The 23,188-nt window shown below is 37.9% G+C and overlaps 1 protein-coding gene across 1 annotated transcript; it reads left to right on the top strand.

The window, feature by feature from the left end:
- The first annotated feature begins 6,925 nt into the window (after window positions 1–6,925).
- LOC103722117 (protein SRC2 homolog) lies at window positions 6,926–7,462 on the top strand. Its single transcript, XM_008812558.3, has one exon. The coding sequence runs from the start codon at window positions 6,926–6,928 to the stop codon at window positions 7,460–7,462; it is 537 nt and encodes a 178-aa protein (XP_008810780.2).
- The last annotated feature ends 15,726 nt before the right edge of the window (window positions 7,463–23,188 follow it).

Here is a 23,188-nt window from a genome sequence, read left to right as displayed (position 1 = left end):
ACTCCTGCCGAGCCGATGCCTTAACCAAATGTTCAACCTGCCGCTATCTCCAAGCCATCAGGGCATAAGATCTCCGCAGGTATTCGGCACGACCTGTTATTAATGCATGAGACCCCCTCAAGTCTCCGATGCACTCAGTCATTTAATGAACACGGCTCAAGACGATCTCCGGATCACTGAACCATCAAAGCGTATGGCTCTCCCTGACCGCCGGTTCATTCAGTAATAAATGCACTTACCATCCACGAACCCCAGGCCCACTACGGCTGACGGTTCAACCACTCCAACGGGTCCGATCGACCGCGACAACTCCCTGACTCCGGTCTGATCCGGCCTTATTCTCCACTACGCCATTAATGGGCCAAATCGTGCCCAATTATTACAAAAGAGGACAAATTCCTCTGTCACCTCCCAGGTAACTCAAATCCCCTTCTATAAAAGGGAACCTGGGAGAGAGGAAAGGGGGAGACCCTCCTGGACCGGGTGAAAAGAAGTAAACAACACAGACACAATTGATGACATATATCCTCTCTCTTATATTCTCTGGGTCTTCTCCACATACTCTCTCTTCCCTGCTCTCTCCACGTACTTGCCCCCTCTGACTTAAGCATCGGAGGGCCGGCGCCGGGGAGCCCGGCCACCGGTTTTTCTTGCAGGACTCGCACCCTTCAGGAGGACGCCACCGGCCGGCGCGCCGCCGACCACCGTCCCTGCGGCGGAGCCCCTCCTTCCCCGGCTTCGCGGCGGCCCCCGGGTCCAATTTCCAGCAACACCTGAGAACTGAAAGAATCTGTGCATTCTCTTCCTGTGCTCTTGAAAGTTAACAGCAAAGAATCCTGATTCTGGATCTTGAGGAATTCTTCCCAAATTTTGATTTTAATTCCAGAACTTTGTCTGGCACATTTAGCCAATATTCCTTGTATCCTAGCCTCATAAATCCTAAATGCTCACTTTCCCTAATACATAGAAATGCAAATCTCTTATTTGCAGCGGTAGTCCTGTTTTTTTTTTTTTCTAATTAACTTACAAGGAATAATGTTATGAATAGATATTCATAGTATGGATGGAAGAGACCCATTGTATAAAGGAATGAATTCTTGTATTCTGTTGAAACTTGCTAATAGAGTACATCTAGAAGATGTGGTAAAGTATGGGTTGATTCTTTAATCTATTTGTGTAGATGATTGGTATCAGCCACTTGAGTGATGGATTGGTATCATTCAGTATTGTCTGGACTTTATCTTCTTTGTTGAGATGTCCTAATTTTGTTTATCTTTTTTTTATAAACTGCAGTTCAATCAGTATTCTAATAGAATGGACAAAAGTTGGATAAATAAGTTGAGATCTAGTGCCGAATATTTAGATGGAGTTCAGAATTTCATTAAGTTTGCTTTTGAGAAATCTAATATGAACGGAAAGATTTTATGTCCATGTCAAAAATATGTAAACGGTTCTGCTCTTGATCCAAAAATTGTTGAAGAACATTTGGTATGGAATGGTTTTCTAAAGGGTTTTATTGAATGGGTTCTTCATGGAGAGTTCATACCTTCATGTAACCAACCCTCCTATTTAGAACATACCTTCAATTTTGGAACCAGTGACACCGAACAAAATTCTGTAGAAGAAGATGATATAAGGGGCTTACTTAGAGATGCTCTTGGACATAGTATTAGAACTGTAGGAGAAGATGAGCGTACAGTTAATGATCAGTCCATGCATGTTGATGAATCTATATATTCTGATGACACAGCTCGTTATGATAACTTGGTGAAAGATTGTAATCAAGAACTGTATCCGGGTTGTAAGAATTTTACGAATATTTCTTTTCTTCTGCATTTATTACATTTAAAATATTTGAATGGGTGGTCTAGCAAGTCTTTTACTATGCTTCTTCAATTATTAAAGAATGTATTTACGAAAGGTGTTACCTTACCAACATCTTCATATGAAGCCAAAAAACTAATAAAAGAGTTGGATTTTGGATACGAGAAAATATACAATTGTCCGAATGACTGCATTTTATATCGCAGTGAAAATATCAACCAAGAGTCATGCCGAATATGTGGAACTTCACGATGGGGAAAACATAAAGAAGACGAGAATGATTCGGTGATTGAAGTGGATGCTTCACCGATTAAGAAAAAGGGCTAAAATTTTGAGGTATTTTCCTCTTATACCAAGATTGAAAAGGATGTTTGCGCGCATCACCGAAGACGGCTTCCTCGATGAGATGGCATGACGAAGACCGTACAAAGGATGGAATGTTACGACACCCAGCGGATAGTCTTGCATGGAAAGCATTTGATGCCCGAATTTGCTTTTGATGTTCGCAGTGTTAGGCTTGGTTTAGCTACTGATGGGTTTATTCCATTCCGAACGATGAGCTCAACATACAGCACTTGGCCGGTTGTTTTGATTCCATATAATTTGCCGTCATGGATGTGTATGAAACAGTCTTCAATAATTCTGTCAATGGTTATTCCAGGTGACAAGGGCCCAGGTAATGATATTGATGTTTTTCTACAGCCTCTAATAGAGGAATTGAAACAAATATGGAAGGGTATTGATGCATTTGAAGCTTTTAAAATATTGATGTATAAGATGACCCACACTCACCGAGATTGCAGCTTTGTCCGGAACGAGTCGAGAGATATAGTTATATGTATTCATTTTTTATTTGTTCACAATTTTTTTATTAATTTTACTTTTTTTAAAATATTAATGTGACTATTTTTTTGAGAGAGAGATATAGGAAAGAGCTACAACTCTTATTTCAGAGTGCGTCGGAGAGTTATCATCATCCGACGCGGCCAGTCACGTTGAGGCTCATGTCTATACCGAATTGATGGGCCCAAAACGTTATGGTCACGTAAGGGGTTACGGTGTTGGAGTTACCACCACTCAGCTGTCTGTAGTGAGCCGATATACCCAAGATGCCAGATAAGGTACTAGCACTGCAGAAGTTTGTAGTTTGAAGACGGAGATGGCACAGAAAAAGCAGTCATATGAGACAAGGATAGAGGAGATAAGGCAGAGACATATGACTGATATGGCGGAGTTAAAACAGAGCCAAGAGTTGAAGATACAATCTTTGCAGGATCAGCTTGACCATATTTCATCTTTTTTGCAGAGATTTGCTCCTCCGATACATAACTAAATCTATATGAATATTGTACGTAATTATAATGTATTCTTGTATGAGCGTGATGACTTTCGTATTCTTAGTTTCTAAAGTATTTTTTTCTTGTAGATTGCTGATACTTCATCTACTCGTAGGGATGATGATGTCGTCGACCCTTGATACATCGTAGATTGTTTACTTAGGAATTTGATATGTATGTTTTTAGTGTGTTTTTGAAGTATAATGCAATCAAATATGATAGTATGAATATTTTGAATGAAAAGTTCTCTTTGTGACGTGCATTTTGTTATCCATGTGATTTAGTGTATTTGTTTTGTTAGAATTTAATGTATACAGAGTATTAAAAATTGCTTTTACGATTTTTTTTAAAAAAATCCGTATTTTCGACGCTTTTAAGCATCGGCAATAGCGCCTTTAACGACGCTTTGTAACATCGGGCAATGCTCAGGCCGACACTTTTAAGCATCAGCCTAGTCCGACAGAAATCCACCGATTGAAGCATGGTTCCAAGTTGGCCGACGCTTTTTATGCGTCGGTTAACTCGCACATGCACGATGCTGAAAAGCGTCGGTATAAATCACCGACGCTTTCTTAAAGCGTCGGCGTAAACTGAGCCCACGCCCACGTGCCCGACGTCTTACCCATGCTTTGGGGGGCGTTGCCAGGAAATATACCGATGCTTAAAGACCAAAAAAAGCGCCGGGGCAAATCCTTTCTTTTGTAGTGTGTTAGGGGGCTTTAGCTTATAGACTTCTATAATATGGTCATGCATCTCAAAATAAAGCCACATCCATTCGAGATCTAAAATCTCATGGAAACCACTTCTCTTTCTGGATACAGCTTGGCCTGCCAAAACTTTGGCACATCATTTAAGATAAGAGAGCATCATTCTTCATGATTATTAGGAGGGCATCTATTATTTTCAGTGGATCCTATATGATATGAAGAGATCTGGTCAAGTCAAAAGTCCAGTAACTCCTGCTTCCTTTTGAGAACCTGCTTTTATGTATGTTCCATTTCTGTTGACCCACGGTCTACGAGACTTATCCCCTTTCCGCCCCCCTGCCCACCTGAGTGGTGCTAATCTTCACTTTTCTATTCTTACAGTTATTCCCGCACTATTCTTTGAGAGCAACTCCAACAACCAGAATAAAACCTTTCACCTCTTGCCCAAGTGGCAAAAAGTGGGCCTTATCCAAAGTTAATACATGGCTCAATCCAATTCAAAGGAAAGTCTGGATCTCTAATATTTTCATTTTATCCTTCAGAGACTGGATCTTGCTCTCCATTGCTATTTGCGATGGGATATACACTGCTCCCACTATAAAAAAAAAAACACAAATTCCACCATTCTCAGTGCATCCAAAACCTAAATATAACTCCCATTCCTCCCAAATGGGGTGTAGAAGGTGCTTGAACATTTTAGTATGAACAGATCCAAACTGGTGAGTGCTCCTTTGGCTGCACACCTTGGATTATCGGCATCATTGTCACTAGGAACCGAGGAGGAGGTGGAGCACATATCACGTGTTCCATATGCTAGTGCAGTTGGTAGCTTGATGTATGCTATGGTTTGCACCAAACCCGATACTTCGTAGTTAGCCAGTACACAGGCAACCCTACGAAAACACATTGGCAGGCCGTGAAATGGATTATAAGATATTTGAAAGGCTCTATAGACGTTGACTTAGTCTACCATAGTAGCAGATCAACTAGTAGTACTGCAAGCTATGTTGATTCTGATTATACAGGTGATTTGGATAAATGACGATCATTGAGAGGATATATCTTTGATCTCACTATCAGTTGGAAGGCTATACTTTAGTCTACAATTACGTTATCTATAACGTTATCCAGCTGATATGCTAACTAAGCCACTTTCAATTGACATGTTTAAGCATTGTTTGGACTTGATTAGGTTTTGTAGAGATTGATGCGGGGCAGGTATGGAAGAGACGGTAAGAAAGGTTTCGATATATTTGACTCTGTAAACTTCAAGTCAAGGTAAAGATTTGTTGAGTATGTCTTAAGTTTACAAGTTCTAAAAGGTCAAATCCATACCAATTCTAGAAGGTCAACTTAGGATACCAATTCAAGTCCACGTCGATTCAGGACACCAGTTATATATTAGCCTAACTTGATTATTGTAGGAATATCAGATCGAGTTTAAATCAATTTACTCTATTATATATATCCTTTGTAACTCCAAGGGAAGGGAACGATTGATGAGTGTCCTAGAGATCAAGTGTATTGGAGAATAGAGTTTGTGAAGTAAACTTGTACTATGCAATTTTCAATTTTTTTTTGAAGTGAAACTTTTACATTGTCTTTGCCTGTGGATATAGGTCAATAGACTAAACCATAAAAATATTGTATGCTCTTGTTCTTTCTTTTTTTCCTCTTTGTTTCATTATTCTCTCTTGTCACAACAACCCGGTTTCAGGCATGTTATGGAAGGTGCTCCTTTTGCAATAGAATTAATCCTGTCCAAATGCAAATAGTTAATGGTGGTCTGCTTACAAGATACCAAAAACTGCTTCATATTCTCCTTGAAGTGCAGTTCAATGAAGAAAAATCAAGGTCAAATCCAAATAGGCCAATCCATATGTAGCAAAAATCAGCAAAATAAATTGAAGAAATCTCTTTGGATCCTCTTTTATATGGATTCAATCCTCTCTTCTCAAATGCTCGAAGAATGCACTTGAATTCACTCACTTAGTACTCATTTTGCTCTCTTTCAATCCATCCAATTATCTCTATTTGTAGAGGATGTTTAGAGACCCTTTCAAAAAACTAGAGGCATGTTCGTATAGCTTTAAGATAGGAGAGAAAAATAGTGATAAAAATAAAACTTTATTCACTCAAAAAACCAATGTTATTTGGGACTATTTTTAAAACATCAAAATTTTGAATTATGTAATTGATAAACCAACATACATGAAATATATTGGTGTCATATGTGGATAATCCACTAATCCTTCATGAATAGACAATGGCCGTGATTAGGTAGGCCGCATACATGACGGATAGAGGTTGCAATCATTTGCACCAAAGAAGGCTCATCTTCCATTACACGAATATATTCTTGAATCACTAAGAAATCTCAAAGCACTCTGAACTCTGCCATTCATTTGCCTGCACAAATCTCAAATCAATCAGTGGGTGATCTAATAATTGATTTGCACAAGGGAAGATGAATCCTTCTTTCTGAAATAGACAACCCGAACCCATCCATGACAGGGAAAATGCACTACATGGTACTACATGGAGTTCTTATCATTGCTGTTGCACCATAAACAATCCGCCCTGATGGGGATTGGGGAGACTAGACTTCTATGGTTCACGTCTTTTTATGCTCCAATGAAACATTTTGTAACAACGAGTTAGGATATTATCTAAAAAGGCTAGCCAATTTTTTTTTTTTTTTAATTTTTTAGTCATGTATAAGTATCCATGGTCAATCTCAATGAGCCCGTGCTATAGTATTCTCTAGTCTACATAGTTTATGAGCTGGATCTACTCTAATACCATTTGAATCAACTCAAGATCTAACCTATTAAAAACTATCTGAAAGATAATTTTTTGACTCTTTAGTTATATATAAGTACCTCTATAATCTTTCCAGTAATTAACTGATTTGGGCATACCCGAGGGTTAGCTTCCGCAAGAATTCTCGACCTTTAATTTGAAGCGACAAGCCCTCCTCTTATAAATACCCCACGTCCCCCCCTCCCATTCTCATATCACAGCCATTTGCCCTTCTTGACTTCCTTCTTCTACTTCATGGCCTACAGAACGTTGGAGATCGCACAGCTCTCCGCCCATAAGCTCAAAGATGTGAGGCTTTTCGGCAGAATGAAAGTCTACGTGGTGGTCTCGCTCTCCGACGACCCGCAGCCGAAGAAGCGGACTCCTACTGATCGGGTGGGCCGAGAAAACCCCTCGTGGAACTCGATGACGTTCCAATTCAACGTCCCCGACGACAACCCAGGCCGCCTCACCCTCCGCTTCCTCCTGCGCACCGAGCGAAGCCTCGGCGACCGGGACGTCGGCGAGGTCAACGTCCCTGTCAAGGACCTTCTTCGTACCGGCAATGGCCAAATGCAGTCCGTCAGCTTTCAGGTTTACGTTCCATCCTATGGGGAGAATCAGGGCGTCCTGAAGTTCTCATATAAGCTTGGCAAGAGGATTGCTCCTCCTCCAACCATTCCCACTACTGTTGTTCAAGAGACCATGGTCCGCACGATCGCCGGGTACCCGTACCCAACGCCGGCGAACGGGTATGGCTACGAGGCGGCGCCACCTCCAAGGAAGAAGTAGGTCATCGAGGGGTTGGCGAGGACCGGCCGATCTCATTTCTAGACCCCATCCATGTCCTTAATTAGCAATCTACGAACATATATATATATATATATATATATATATATATATATATATATATATATATATATATATATATATATATATATATATCCTTAATTATGTTATGGTTTTGGCCAAAGCTATGTTAACTAGTATAAGTCCCGGGAAACTTTGGGGAGTCACTGGTGCCCAATCTGATGTGGCAAGGGAGAAGAATTGCGTTATTCATGAGATGCCATGTAATTGAAGTACCTTTTCTGATTGAGTAATATATATAAATATATACCCCTATAACTAGTTTGGAGCATGCATGTAGTTATGATTATTATTATTTTGTGGCCTTTTACTTTTCTCTTTCTCACGTCTTAAGAAGAAGAAAATATTTGTTAAAAAGAACGTAGATTATTTCTTTCTCACATGCAATAAGTATGAGAGCAGCCAACAAAATTAAAAAGAAATAATAATACAAGAAAAAAAAGGCACCGATATAAGAATAGAGCCTCCAAACCCTTCCATGACAATGGTGTATGCACAAGGACGAAAGAAACATAGAAACAATTGACTCATTCAAATTACTTAATTAGTGTACCCAAACAAAAAAATTCTGTTTTTTTTTTGGTATACAAAACAAAGAGATGGTTGAGTAATTATTTTCCAAATTGAAATAAGGTTATAAACTAAGAATAATAATGCTGTACAACGCTGGCATTAAAAAAAAAAAAGAGACAAAACTCTACCATTAAATTAATGCATGGCACGAGAATATTGTCGCAGTGCAAATGATATATGCCGCACATGATGTGATTGGATTATGGCATAAAGAATCACTGTACTTTTCGGGCCAATGAATCTTGAGGGCCGGTGAATTCGGATTTAAAGAACATGAAAAATAGATTTGCAAAGGCAAGATTCTTCTACGAAAAATGGAAGGGAGAAGAATCTAACGTTTCTTTTCCTTATAGGGACAGCATAGTAGAATATCATAAAAAATAGCTAGATTCGAAACTTAGGCAAGACTATCCATATCGTTTCCTTTGCTCCAATTAAATCTTCTCTCTGACGTATCTAAAGATTGATCCAAAGGCACCACGGCGTATGCCACAAGTGTGCTTGCATGCGGCATCAACATTGCTTCATGCTCAATCTTTGTACGTAATAATAGATAAAATGATGCAAGCTGGAAGATAGGTGGTTAGCTAATGATATAACTCGATCATCACAAATTACATAAGGATTGTCTCTTGCTACCACACCAATCCCATCAATTGACGGTAAAGATCTAGATTCTCTTTTTTGTTTTCCTTTTTTTTTCTTCAATCTAGGCATCATAAACGATCTCCAAAGGATTGGTGATGTATATTAATTAACAAATGAAGATCAATTATGGTGCATTTTTGGAAGCACAGGAACTGCAAAAACTTTTTAGTACATGAGATCTGGTGCTTTATTTAGCTGTCATATTACTTTTTGACCTTGACTTTGACTTCCTAACTTGATAACCGTCGATGGAACAGCCTTACGGAAAAAAACATAACGGTATATAAACCCTGCTTGACCCTCAACAGTTACATACAATAAACATTTAGCAGTACTTTTATTAAAAAAAAGATAAATTTAAGTATCACTCCTTATTAATCTCTTTATCACCAGTATCTTCATTTGCACCAATGCAAAATTTAAAGTGGATTACAATTTTTTAATAACTGTTTTGTGCTCTACACTAGAATTGATCTTGGACCGGACTTAGGTACAGAAAATATCAAATTTTAAATAGGCGCAGCCTGAAATCTAACTAAAAATGAATATGGTTTAGGTCCGAGGCCTGGCCTATGATCAGCTTTGCTCTACAGAAACTGAGCTCCAAAATATTTAGGGCCAGTTTTGAATAGGGATAAGCCAAGTTTATAGCTTCCGATCCTTGGGATAAGATCCGAATAAAGCTTATCCTACTCTAGTTTCCAGCCTTGATGGTTGGATTAAGCTAACTTTATCGGGTTGGATTGATACTTAGGGGAGATGAGAACTTTGGGTTGACTTGGATTGTATAGAAAAGGTGAGAGTGTTAATTTTGAGAATGGCTAAACCAATTAACCTTACCCTTTTCTTCCCTGACTATAGTGGCAATACTATATTAATTTATCATATTTTATTATAATGATATATTTGTATAAATAGAATGTTATAATATTATGCTATATTATAATAATATAATATATAATATTAATATATTATTAGTTTATTAATACTATTATATTAGCATATATGTTAAAACTAGTATATTAATACTATATATGTTGGAAGTTTATATTAAATTCATATTTGCTTAAAATGTTGCCAATCAATATTGAAAGGTCCAACGTATCCAATTTGAAAAATATGGTTAAAAATATAAATTATATTTTAATTAATAATATTATAATTATTCTCCAAAAAATTTCATATCGCAAATAAATAGAGGATAATAGGTATTGCATGGGCAAACTTGACCAAGACTACAAAATCTCACCTTTTTTACTACTTATCCTCGAATTTCATCCGTACGTCTATCATTTTCCATCCTTAAAATGAAATGAAGAAACAGTAAAAATATAATAATTATATGGGATATAAAACATAAATCCTAGACAAAAAAAAAGAAAGAGACAACCCACACTAAATCTACACAAATTTAGCCCTACTCAATATAAAACCTATATGTCCGCGAATAACTCGGAGGTAATAAAAAAATAATGTCCGAGTATTGTAAAAAAAATGGGCTTATTTCATAAGATAAGGTTTTTTGGTATTTGGTCAGAGAAATAAGCTGGCGGGATAATACGGTAAGGGAGGGAATGGAGGGTTATCATAAGAACTACATCGCCCTTCTATTGTGCTGTGTATTTAAGAATGAATAAGAAAAGTGGAGGGATAACATGGTATAAGGGAGAAAATGGAGGGTTATCCCCTTGCTTATTCCCCTTGGGGCTCGTTTGGTTCGCGGGAAGTATTTTTCCTCCTAAGAATATGATTCCCGGGAATCAGATTCCTAGGAAGAGGATACCTAGGAAAGTACTTTTGGCATGTTTGGTTAACCATAGGAAAGTGACAAATTTCCAAAGTGCTTATGTTTGGTTGACCATCCACTTTCCTAGGAAAGTTATGTATAATTCCTATTATGCCCTTAATAAAAATTAGGTCTTTAATGCCTCTTTAATGCTTCTTTAATGCTGAAGGGTCTTTTTGGGAAAAAATAAAAAAGAAGTGATTCCCACCTCATGGGAAAGTAACTTTTCCATATTTCTCATGGGAAAAACTTTTCCATGAAATGTGGGAATCATATTCCCATGGGAATACAACTTTTCCATCTCTCTCCTTTGAAAACTCCAACCAAACAAGAGGCATTTCATTACTTTTCCGTTGACCACACTTTCCCCCCTTCTTTTCCTGCGAACCAAATTGATGTCTATCATGCATGGCTTGGGAACTAGCTAAAATCCAAACAAATTTTAAAAAAGAGAAGGCTTCGAACTTGGAGTATACTTGCAGTTGTCGACTATAAAGACATTTAAATTATTCATGGAGGAGAAGTCAAGCCATGCCTAAAATATAACATTTTAACCACTTGATACCAATAATTAGATATTCTTTCGGTGGGAATATTTGATTTATTTAATCCTTGCATCTCCTCATTCTTTTTGAAGCGGACAGGAGCATCTGAGAATACCAGAAAGATTGGTTTGGCAATTTGGGCATCACCTTCAGCTCGCTTCCTACTTGACCAACTTCGAGACTGACTTGGATACCTCAAAGAAATATCCAAGAAGTGCACCTGGAATGTGGTATCCATGCATATAAATATGCTTAATATACCGTAACAGTGCAGGCTGCAGCACATTCAGGTTTATTATAGCAAAGCTTCCAAGTTGCATCACAGAAAACTAAGCAGGGACACCATGGAGTCTAATTTCTAGCATTACTTTAGTAGAGCATTTGAGATTCAATTCCAAAAGATTCAATATTGTAGGATGTAAGATTGATGATAGCAAAACGGTGGATTTTACTCTCCAATCAAATATTGACACATCATTTGAGATAGAGAAGAATGTATTCTCATAAGGGGAGAAAGAAATCAATGTCCAAGCATCCACAAGTTAACAATCTAGAAATGGTTGTGCGTATCATTTCTTTAGATGTCGTTTATATAATCCTATCTCCACTTAACCCACCCATTGGTCTGCTCTAAAGATTGATTCGAACTCAGCATGCCCACCCCGTCACAGTGCGCTTTAAATCGACGCAAAAAATTGTTATCATCGGGGCATAACGATCGATAATAGGTAGTTTATCTTTTGGAAGCAAAGTATAGCAATAGTTTAACCGGCACATTATCACGTATAAGTTACGACAACGAGAACCATTCACAATGATCACACATGTTTTATGCAGATAATTGCTATCACTACACTACTATCTATTGAGATTCAATATATTTATAGAGAAGCTAACGATGTTGCTGATTGGATGCATCGTACATGACAAGCCATAAAAGAGCTACTCTATAGGATTCCTCAGCTAAGCAATTTTATAATATTTTATTTTTTGATTTTGATGGATATACCTGTGCATAAAATCATATCTCTGATAAAAAAAATTATCTCCTTGAACCCTCTACCTATTCTCCTATGGTGGAATTCATATATCTATTTTCGTTGAATTTAAATCATTCTATCTACCATTACAAACAAATAAAAATAATAATAATAAAAGCGGAGAGTGAGGTAACCATTAATATTCAACCAAGGTTGTCGGCAGGAACATTAAATTGGAATGTTGAGTGCCTAGATATCATGCCCTCTCCTCTCGGTAAGATTGTAATAACCATCTGCCAACATCATTTACAAGGCATCGAAACAGGTCGAGAAGTTTCTTTTATGGATTGTTTTAAAATAATCTAACTTCGAAAGATCATAATGTCTATTCTTCAAAAGATCACAAAAATCAGGCTCTGAGGAATTTCTACGTACAACATATTTTAGTCTGATTCGCCGCATGCATGAAACACATAGTTTGGATCAACATAATGTGCAGTGCATTGAAGGATACAAATCTAAGATAGTGGCTCCTGAATTTAAAGGCTTGCTAATTATCTCCTTTTTAAGCCTCATTTTGCTTGGGATAAGTCAGATTACAGAATAATATGATGATTATCGAAAATCATTTATTTAGAAAAATGATTGCAATTTTATCATATTTGGTTTGTAGAAAAATTACTCTAAAAAATACTGTTGGAAAAAAAATTACCATATTTTTTAGAGCTACTATTATATGAAAATTTTGCCAAATTCTCAAAATATCCTTCTAATTCAAATAATAATATATTTTCTCAGTCCATCTGTTAGCTATTTCGAATATTGAAATATATTTACATGAGTTAATAAATATTTTTAAATTAATTTGATATATATTAACAAAATATATTGCTTGTTATAAATAAATTTTAGTATGTTTTGGTACATAAATAAATATGCTAATTATTAATAAGTCCTATTTTAATTTTTTAATTATTAAATATTTGTTAATTATCTATTAATAAATAATATTTACTAATAAACTTATTAACATATTAAATATATTATTAATCAATATATTAATATACTTATAATATATTAGTATAGTATACTAATATTAATTATATTATATAAATAATATAATTAATAAAGTATTAATATAATATAAACGAGTGCATTTTCATGATATTTTAAGATTCTCTCCACTCAATAGTCCGGCATGAAAAAATAAACATGCAATCTATCACTTAGTTTATCATCTTTCTTGTTCATTTTTCACATCAAATATGGTAATCTGATATAGAATTTATTTTTCATACCAGATTACCGCCAATTAAATATATTTTTAATATTTTTTGTGATAATTTTATTTTCAAAATAACTAGCTATTTATGGCTGTTACTTCCTCTGGGAGGTGGTTATTTGCTTTTGAAACCTCGGCTATTTGGTTTCTTTATCCAAGAGGCACCTTGTTTTACCTCCAATATATACCAAATTAGCAATGCAAACGAGGACGCATCACTTTTTCCTTCTCTCCGTTATTTTATTCAATCATTTACTCGTGTACTCTCTCAGTCTCTCTTCCAAATTAACACACTCTCTCTCTCTTCCGTTCCATCTCATCAAAACACGGTACACTCTCTTATTATTATTTACTTTATTATTATTTTTTGTTGGAAAAATGGGCGGCATGGATGTGCTGTACTTTTAGGATTTAGTTTAAAGTGCAGAGAATATATGAGCTTTATATCCTGAAGAAAATTATTTCTATGCATAAATTCATCTATACAGTAAGGAAATAATTATTTTTTTCAAAAAATATCTTAAATGGTATACCTAGCTCAAATTTATTTGTATTTTTTGGTTTTCTTTGATTATTGTATAAGAAGTCGCCATTAGCATTACTATCTCCTAGTCTAATACTACAATAGGTACTACATAGGCCAACTACCATGCATTGCACCAACATGTACAAATCTATTATTGTATCTTCTAAGTATAAATGCATATTTTCCATAACGATTTTAGACATTATTCAGCCTTTTACTGAATCCAATCCAATAAAGTTTTGAGTCTAACTTGAAGACCCGATCCAAATGCAATAGCTTGCTGAGTTTATTTTTCATGGTCAAATCCTTGTTTGGTTTTGGTTAGTTCCCTGAACTTCATACAGCTCTTAGGATAATCTTATTTCTCTCTTAGAATAATATTTAATAATTAATTCTAAGTTCTTGTTAAAGTTTTAATGAAATTTTTATCTGACTTAGATCTCAAGCAGGATGTCAATTTGTATTTGTTGTGGCAATTAATAACCAGCATGATGTGACATATAAGAATTTATCCAACTCACAGTCTATTCGGCAATCCCAACACACCCAGGTCTCTTACGAGGCATCCCAGCCTAGCTTTCCGAGGTACAAACGAACAACAGGCCGAGCAGAATAGAAGCATCTAAACTCCAGGATCGGTGCTTTCTCGCTCGACTTTGTCATGATAAATGGAGCTCCTCTGTAGAGAAAGCAGCTTGGCCTCCCACCGCTTCAAAGGCATGCCTAACTCTGCCATATCTAGGTTGTTACAACACGTCTCCAAGGTTGTTGCATCATGTCAGTAGTTTATTGCAATATGACCCTGAGTGTTAAGATGCAATCTTAGAAAATTCGGGACTCTAGCTATAAATAGATCCAAATATCCTCAGTAAAAAGAGGTGAATAATTTGAACATAGAGGAGACCCTATTCCTTCGTTCTTTCCATCTATTTCTTTCTTCCATTGTTTCCTATCAAAGAAACTTTTATTGACTTAAGCATGGGATAGCCTCGTCAGAGCCAATCCAGCGAGCCTTCAGCCTTTGTTTGTTATCTCTCAGGGTCACAAGGTGATCCACATCAGCTTTCTGGGATCTGGTGGCAACAGTATTATTATCAAACACCACTAATATGATAATTACTTGAGATACCAACAATTAATATAAGCCAAACTATTTGTTTAATATAATTTAATAAATTTAAAATCTTAATTATTAAATGATATAATTAATATTTTTGATAGGCGTCTTTTTCTGAGTTTTTTTCAGCAGTAGACAATCCGTTATATAGTGACTTGGGTTCTTGCATTCGTAGCATATTAGCGATTGGTCTTTATCTTTCTCTTTTCTCAGCTCCCCCTTAAACAAAGGTCTTCTTCATTGCCATTTTCTTCTTATAAACCTTCTAAACTTCCTCGTTATCAAAGCCATCTCCTCATTTTCTTCTATACTGTCAGATTCCTTGCTCTCATCTTCTTCTTGAGTATTTGATTTGAGACCGATAGTCCTTCTTTTCTTTGATTCCTCTCCGTCAAGGTTCTGCTTCATAGATAGCTCGTAAGTTATTAGCGAACACAACAATTCTTCTAGAAGAAGGGTGTTGAGATCTTTTGCTTCTTGGATAGCCGTGATTTTGGCCTTCCATGTTCTTGGCAATGAACAAAAAAGAATTTAGATGCAAGAGGACTCTCGAAGGGAGTTCCCCTCTTCTTCCCAAATCCGACGGAAGAGGAGTTCTCTTCCCTCTCATAATCCCACTTCTGATTCTCGATCAATCTCCGGAGATAAGCACGAAGTTTCCCTGATTTCTGTCGAGATTTCTCAACAAACCACCTTCGATTTGCATCGTCGGCACAAGGTAATCAACCCCGCCTTTTTTTTGTATTTATTCTAGACTTCCTCGACCGTCATCAATGAATTCATCGACGTGATTTTCGCCGGCGGGTCGCCGTATTCGGATGAAGACCTAATGCTCTGTTTTCGTCTCCCTTGTTCTATTTTTTTTGCTTCCATCTCCTTCACGGTGGTTCGAGGCCGTGCTCCTTTCTGGAGCTTCGAACGAGCTTCTGGGAAGCTCTACTACCATAGCCGAGCTTCGATCAACGGCCGGTGAGCCGAAATACCTAACTCTCCTTATTTTGGGCCGACCTAGTGTCGGTTTTTCTCTTCTTTTTCTCCACCGCCGGCCGACGTGGGTGTTGATGCCATCGTGGTTATCGCCGGAGGCCGGACATCGGGCCGCCGCCAGCCGCCGACTGCCGGGGCTGCATCCATTCCGATCAGTTTGGTTATTTAATATGAACTGAGGTTATTATGATAAAATTTTCAGGCCTAGCATATTCTCTAGGTAGGGGTGGCAATCGGGTCGGGTCAGGCATAAACAGGTCGGGTCAGATACAGGTTGTCACGCCCCGAACCCGGATCCGTGACACGGCCGTGCTATTGCCGACTATCGCCCACAGTAGCACGCAGCCTCATACAGGGGTAACAGATAGCCAAAAGGATTCAAACTTATATATATATTAAAAGTTTTGCAGTACAACCTTCAAGTTTGAAACCAAAAATACAGAACTTCTATGCTATTCAAATGTACAAAAGTATATAAGCTTCTCCAAAAATACGAAGCTCTGTAACAAAATAAAAACATATCTGATGGCAATCACTGATGAGGATTTGAAAGAAAACGAAGCATAAACAGATGTGAGCTACACGGCTCAGTAAGTAATCCTGCATAATCCTACCGGATCAACCAGTAGGCTAAACATGTAAATCAGGGTTTGAGAAGCTGACATGCATATTCATCTAATAATCATCATGGCACAATAAGTATGCGATTTAAACAAAGCAGTAGTGCAAATCACAAAAAATTTTCATAATATATGCATATGAAACCGTGCCCCCCGGCATGCCGTGGTCCATTCTCTCGGATGCTACTGCGAAGTCCATTCGGCCACTGGCGGGGCCAGCTAGTCATTCTCGGCCACTAGCAAGGCCAGCGAAGTTATTCTCGGCCACTAGCAAGGCCAGCTCAGTTGCATTCGATCAGTAGCATCTTTGAGCCCATTATAGTGCCTCTTGGCTAGCTAAGACTTTATAAACTTACAAGTGTGATTAAAATATCAGTATCATCATGTTGCATACATAGCCATAGCTTCTGGGATCATGCAAGTTACTTATGCATTGTAACATATCATGCATGAAACATATATACTTAAAATAAATGCTTGGGAAACATTAATAACATGACATGATCCATAACAGGATTAGGACAGGTTACTTACAATAAGCTGTTATCAATCCTTTGAGTCCGGACGACAAGTCTTTAATTCCTAGGACCATATTATAAGACCCACATTATCCTCTATTATCATAAATTTTAACCCAATTAAAGTAAATTTGAGTCTACCAGGCCTAATTGGATTTCTTATGGGAAAGATTGGGCCTGATTTTGTGGTTAAGTCCACTTTTCCTAGCCAATTTGGCCTTCTGCCAATTTAATTGGGCTTAAATTGGGCCTGCTCAATATTCAATTGGGTCTGCTGGATCTAATCCAACTCAATTGGGTTCAATTTGGCCCAATTTGCTTGATTTGGGTTCATTCAGGCTTGGTCGGGTTCAGATCCAACATCAATTAGGACTAATTGGTCCGTTTAATTGGGTCCGTTTAATTAGGACCAATTAGTCCTAATTGATGTTGGATCTGAACCCGACCAAGCCTGAATGAACCCAAATCAAGCAAATTGGGCCAAATTGAACCCAATTGAGTTGGATTAGATCCAGCAGACCCAATTGAATATTGAGCAGGCCCAATTTAAGCCCAATTAAATTGGCAGAAGGCCAAATTGGCTAGGAAAAGTGGACTTAACCACAAAATCAGGCCCAATCTTTCCCATAAGAAATCCAATTAGGCCTGGTAGACTCAAATTTACTTTAATTGGGTTAAAATTTATGATAATAGAGGATAATGTGGGTCTTATAATATGGTCCTAGGAATTAAAGACTTGTCGTCCGGACTCAAAGGATTGATAACAGCTTATTGTAAGTAACCTGTCCTAATCCTGTTATGGATCATGTCATGTTATTAATGTTTCCCAAGCATTTATTTTAAGTATATATGTTTCATGCATGATATGTTACAATGCATAAGTAACTTGCATGATCCCAGAAGCTATGGCTATGTATGCAACATGATGATACTGATATTTTAATCACACTTGTAAGTTTATAAAGTCTTAGCTAGCCAAGAGGCACTATAATGGGCTCAAAGATGCTACTGATCGAATGCAACTGAGCTGGCCTTGCTAGTGGCCGAGAATAACTTCGCTGGCCTTGCTAGTGGCCGAGAATGACTAGCTGGCCCCGCCAGTGGCCGAATGGACTTCGCAGTAGCATCCGAGAGAATGGACCACGGCATGCCGGGGGGCACGGTTTCATATGCATATATTATGAAAATTTTTTGTGATTTGCACTACTGCTTTGTTTAAATCGCATACTTATTGTGCCATGATGATTATTAGATGAATATGCATGTCAGCTTCTCAAACCCTGATTTACATGTTTAGCCTACTGGTTGATCCGGTAGGATTATGCAGGATTACTTACTGAGCCGTGTAGCTCACATCTGTTTATGCTTCGTTTTCTTTCAAATCCTCATCAGTGATTGCCATCAGATATGTTTTTATTTTGTTACAGAGCTTCGTATTTTTGGAGAAGCTTATATACTTTTGTACATTTGAATAGCGTATTTTTGGTTTCAAACTTGAAGGTTGTACTGCAAAACTTTTAATATATATATATAAGTTTGAATCCTTTTGGCTATCTGTTACCCCTGTATGAGGCTGCGTGCTACTGTGGGCGATAGTCGGCAATAGCACGGCCGTGTCACGGATCCGGGTCCGGGGCGTGACACAGGTCGGGTCAAAATATTATAAATCTGAACCCGACCTGTTTATTAAACAGGTCAGGATTTATAACCTGAACCCGACCTGTTTAATAAACAGGTCACCTGACCGACCCGTTTAAGACCCGTTTAAGGAAAGGAAAGGATGGGGACCGGCTGCCCGGCTGGATGGGAGGGGAAGAGACGAGAGAAAGAGAGAGAGAGAGTCCGAGAGAGGAGATCGGGATCGAGACCGAAAGGAGGAGAGATCGAGACCGAGAGAGAGAGGAGGGAGAGATCGAGACCGAGAGAGAGAGAGAGGAGAGAGATCGAGAGAGAGAGGCGGGAGGGTAAAGGAGAAAAAAAAAATCACTGCTCATCTTCTTCTCCGATCGGCCTCCCTCGCTACGGCTGCGCCCGAGCCGCCTCCCCGCACCGCCCGCGGCCTCCGTCTTGCCGCGTCGCCGCCGGAGCTTCACCGATCGAACTCGAGATCTACCGCGAGGCATGCGACCGCCGCTGTGCTGTCGTTGCAGCGCTGCACCGAGCCGCTGATCGGAACTCGGGATTTCTTTCGTCAAGAGAGGAAGAGCCGGAGAGGTGGGAGGCCAGGAGGTTTCGACGACGAGAGGGAGAGAGCCGGGTCCATCATCCATGGAGGATTGGAGGTTTGGAGGGTTCGACGCGATGGAGGGAGAGATGAAGGACGAAAACGCGACAGAGAGATGGCCAGATGGGTTCGGCCTGACTACCTGTTCCTGACCCCGTGACCCGTCCCATCTCATTAAATCACGCTGGATTGTGGGCTAAGCAACCTGTGGGCTATGGAGATAGGTAGTTATTACTTTTCTTTGGGCCAAGGCTTGGGCCACCTTGTCTGATCCAATCCGACCCATATATTAAACGGGTTAAACGGTTTAAACGGGTCAGACATCTAAAACCCGTATCCGACCCAATTAATAAACAGGTTAAACGGGTCGACCTGTTTACGACCCGAACCTGTTTAGGCCAAACCCAAACCTGTTTATGGCGGGTCGAACACGGGTCGGGTTGGCGGGTCGGGTCATATTTTGCCACCCCTAGTTTGGGTCTATTTCAGTGATGGGCCGGGCCTTTCAAGTATAGTCGGGTTGGGTCAGTGTTTTTTTAGGTCATCTTAATTGTTTTTTGTTTTGTTGGGGAATATTTCAGTAATGGGCCGGGCCAAAGGGCGGGGCCTTACAATATTGCCAAGTTGGGTCTTTTTTTTAGGTCAGATTAATATTTGCGACCTATTTATAATACACTAGCCTAGGTAGGCAGCAAATGGATATTAGAAGTCTGATGTTAGCAGCATGTGGAGAGAAAGAGATAGCAGTTTGATTGGACCTTGTCATGGAGTGAGTTTGGACAACAAGGCGGGGCCTTACAAAATAGTCGGGTTAGGTTAGTTTTTTAAGTCAAGTCAATATTTGGGTTAGGTCAGGTCTGTCACGATCCGGATTCAAACATGATTTGTCACGCTCCAGATCCGGCCCATGACGGTCGTGCTACTGTAGGTTGTTGTCCACAATAGCACGAAGCCCGTGATAACAATATTCTTTCATGAAGCAAGATAAAATCTGATCAAATTCATTTACTAATCATAAAGAAACAGATATAGAGCATCTTGATCATATATTTGAGCTTGCATTAGTACAACCCAAACTTATTAATATAGCTACTTCTATGAAATTTCTGTAACTATGCTTCAACTTCATTTTCTTAGACTAATCCTTGTGGACATCCAACATAGATACCACCTGAGCTCTCTTTGTTTCTATCCCATTTGGATCCGCCACTATGAAGAATAATAAATTAATAAATGTTAGAGAAATGATTGCGGACGATCAGAGGTAATTTCTTTTATTGTTTCTCTTCTTATGGTTCATATTGCTAGATTCTACCTTTTTTTTTTTTGGTTTCTCTTGTTATGGTTCATATTACTAGATTATTGTTGCTGCAGTGTTGTGGGAGGTGCCGGCGATGCAACGCAAGCATCCCTGAAAGTTCTGTTTTAAAAAGGCATCAACCAACAAGAATTAATGAACTAAAGCAATGAAATGGGAAAAATCTGTCTGCACCACCATCTATAGGGAAGCGAAAGGAGAAAATTAAGAGGATGCATCCCTAGTTTCTGCACTTAGCTTGCCCAATGAGTTAAGTCCTACAATTACAATGCTTCTACTTCGAGTTCTGGCTCAGATTTTACAATCCCTAGTTTTCAGTTTCTTTTTTGGATCACATCAATTGATTATTTTGCATGTTATTGCTTTATAAATAGATTGAAAACGAGATATCTTGTTTACCCAAAAAGAAACATACATTTTAGAGAAGATTGCAGGAAATTACAGCACTATAGGAATGCAAGTGATAATTAAGAATGAATCCACGCATAAATGGATCAATAAAAAATTTAAAATTTGATTTAAAAAAACAAATTAATTCCTTACAGCATAATACTGAAGAGCTAGTTCTGGTAACCACAGGGGATCTACTCTTGTTAGGTTATAAACATAGTTTTGATTTGTTCGAACCAACTCATTGAAGATGATATAGTCTGGCTTTGTCCAGAACAGAACTGAAGAAGGATGTATCTGTACGGTTTGATTGCTCAACTTAATCTTGTCGAAGAATAACAACAAGATTAGAAATGATTTGGTGTAAGAGGCCATGTTTTTTGCTGTAGAAACAAAAGGGCTGATACGACACAATGCAGAAAATTTACCAGCATACTTTTTTTTTTATAAAAATAATTAGTAGCAAATTTGTTTGATGATAGAGATTCCGACTCTCAAGCTACTTGTAGGTAACCCCTAGTGGACAACAGGCCTAAATTACAACTCATTGAATGATTGATCTTCCTAGGATAGCTAGATTGATTGAATACAAGGTAGTTTGGAGGACAAGAAAAATAGTATTTATAACAAAGGAACTTGATATCTAAAATAATCAAGTAGCTACTTTTTTTCTCTCATTAATTTCCAAGTAAATGTAGATAAATAGATGTTGCCTTCTTGAAGGTAATAGTGGGCAAGAATTATAATTCACCAAATGATACTTGGACAGCCCTGGGTTCATTCAAGAATTCTTAATGTTGCAAATTTTCCCTAGGTGAAAAAAAAAGAAAAACATTGTTTCTGGTGTCTCATCCTCCTTTCCCCTTTTGGAATCAATCACAATGTAGCTAAAGTACAGTATGATTCTAAGCCTATATGATCCATCTAGTTGCTTTAGTGCTGCATTGAGGAAGAATGAGGCTATAGGCACCCGTTGAACTAAAGCATGCCATCTTCAGACAAACCCATTTGCTGGATATGCCCTTGAATTTGACTGAAAGAATGAAAATTGGTAAATTATGAGAAGGTACAGCAGTCCAAATGCTACAATTTTTTTTCTACCAGGAGTAGAAAATTCTCAGAAAATATCACTTTCACGAACTTACTATCATGATATCAAAATGTATATCACTTGCATAAAGATACGAATTATTTTAAGAAAAACAATAGCTTGTACATCTAAACTGTTAAAACAGTATACATATATCGGCTATCGTTCATAATCTAGGTGGCTATCATGTCAAATTGTAAAGAGGTTACACATCAGCTTTGCTTAATATAGTCCCTGTTTTGCTTGATATGCTTTTCTTCCTTTTATTTTGTATAGCAAAAATACTAAACCTATGCTAAAGAAGAGTATCCAAAAAATAGAAAAATGTTTAACATAGATTTTTCTCCCAATATGCATTAGTTTCCCAGAGTGAAATTTAGTAGTAGAGATGCATATTGTTTTACTTTCGCTCTCCATATGTCCTTAGTTTCACCAAAATAAATTCCAGGCCTCAGGTTACTGACCACCAGGGCAAGCCACAGTTAATATTAACATTATATTTCTTTGAAAAATGAGAGAAGAAAGTTTCTTAAAAACCGAAAAAAAAGCATTCAATGCAGTCGCATTCGGTATCCAACCGGAGCACATGGTGGTGTTGCTTGGGGGATGAGTCATCTTGTGAGACTATTATATATAGTAGACTTTACTCTCTTTATTTATATAAATAAAGAAGAATAATTAATGGCTCATCTAATTTATTCACTTTCCAATTGATATATGCATATATTTGCCAGAATTTCTCTCTTGAGATATTCATAAAAAAGAGATGCATCCAGTGTCGAAGAAAATAAGAAAAAATTAAATATTCTAGTCTCGGCTTTTAAATGATCCAGTGTTGCATAAGCATCCACAATGCTAGACAATGTGAGTCATGGCAGCAATGTCCATCCTAAGAAGGTTTCTTCAGGTTAGTTGGAGCAATACTAGCGATAATCAAATTTCAACAAATATATAAATATCAAGCACCTGCAATCCTTAACCTGAAATCCGTGCATCAAGAAGTGCTGAGAGTTGCATTATGCATATCTAGAATTTGCACTAACA

This window comes from Phoenix dactylifera, chromosome 3 (assembly GCF_009389715.1).
Source record: "Phoenix dactylifera cultivar Barhee BC4 chromosome 3, palm_55x_up_171113_PBpolish2nd_filt_p, whole genome shotgun sequence".
NCBI lineage: Eukaryota > Viridiplantae > Streptophyta > Magnoliopsida > Arecales > Arecaceae > Phoenix > Phoenix dactylifera.
Note: the sequence above shows the minus strand (reverse complement) of the source record. Positions and strands in the feature narration are given on the sequence as shown.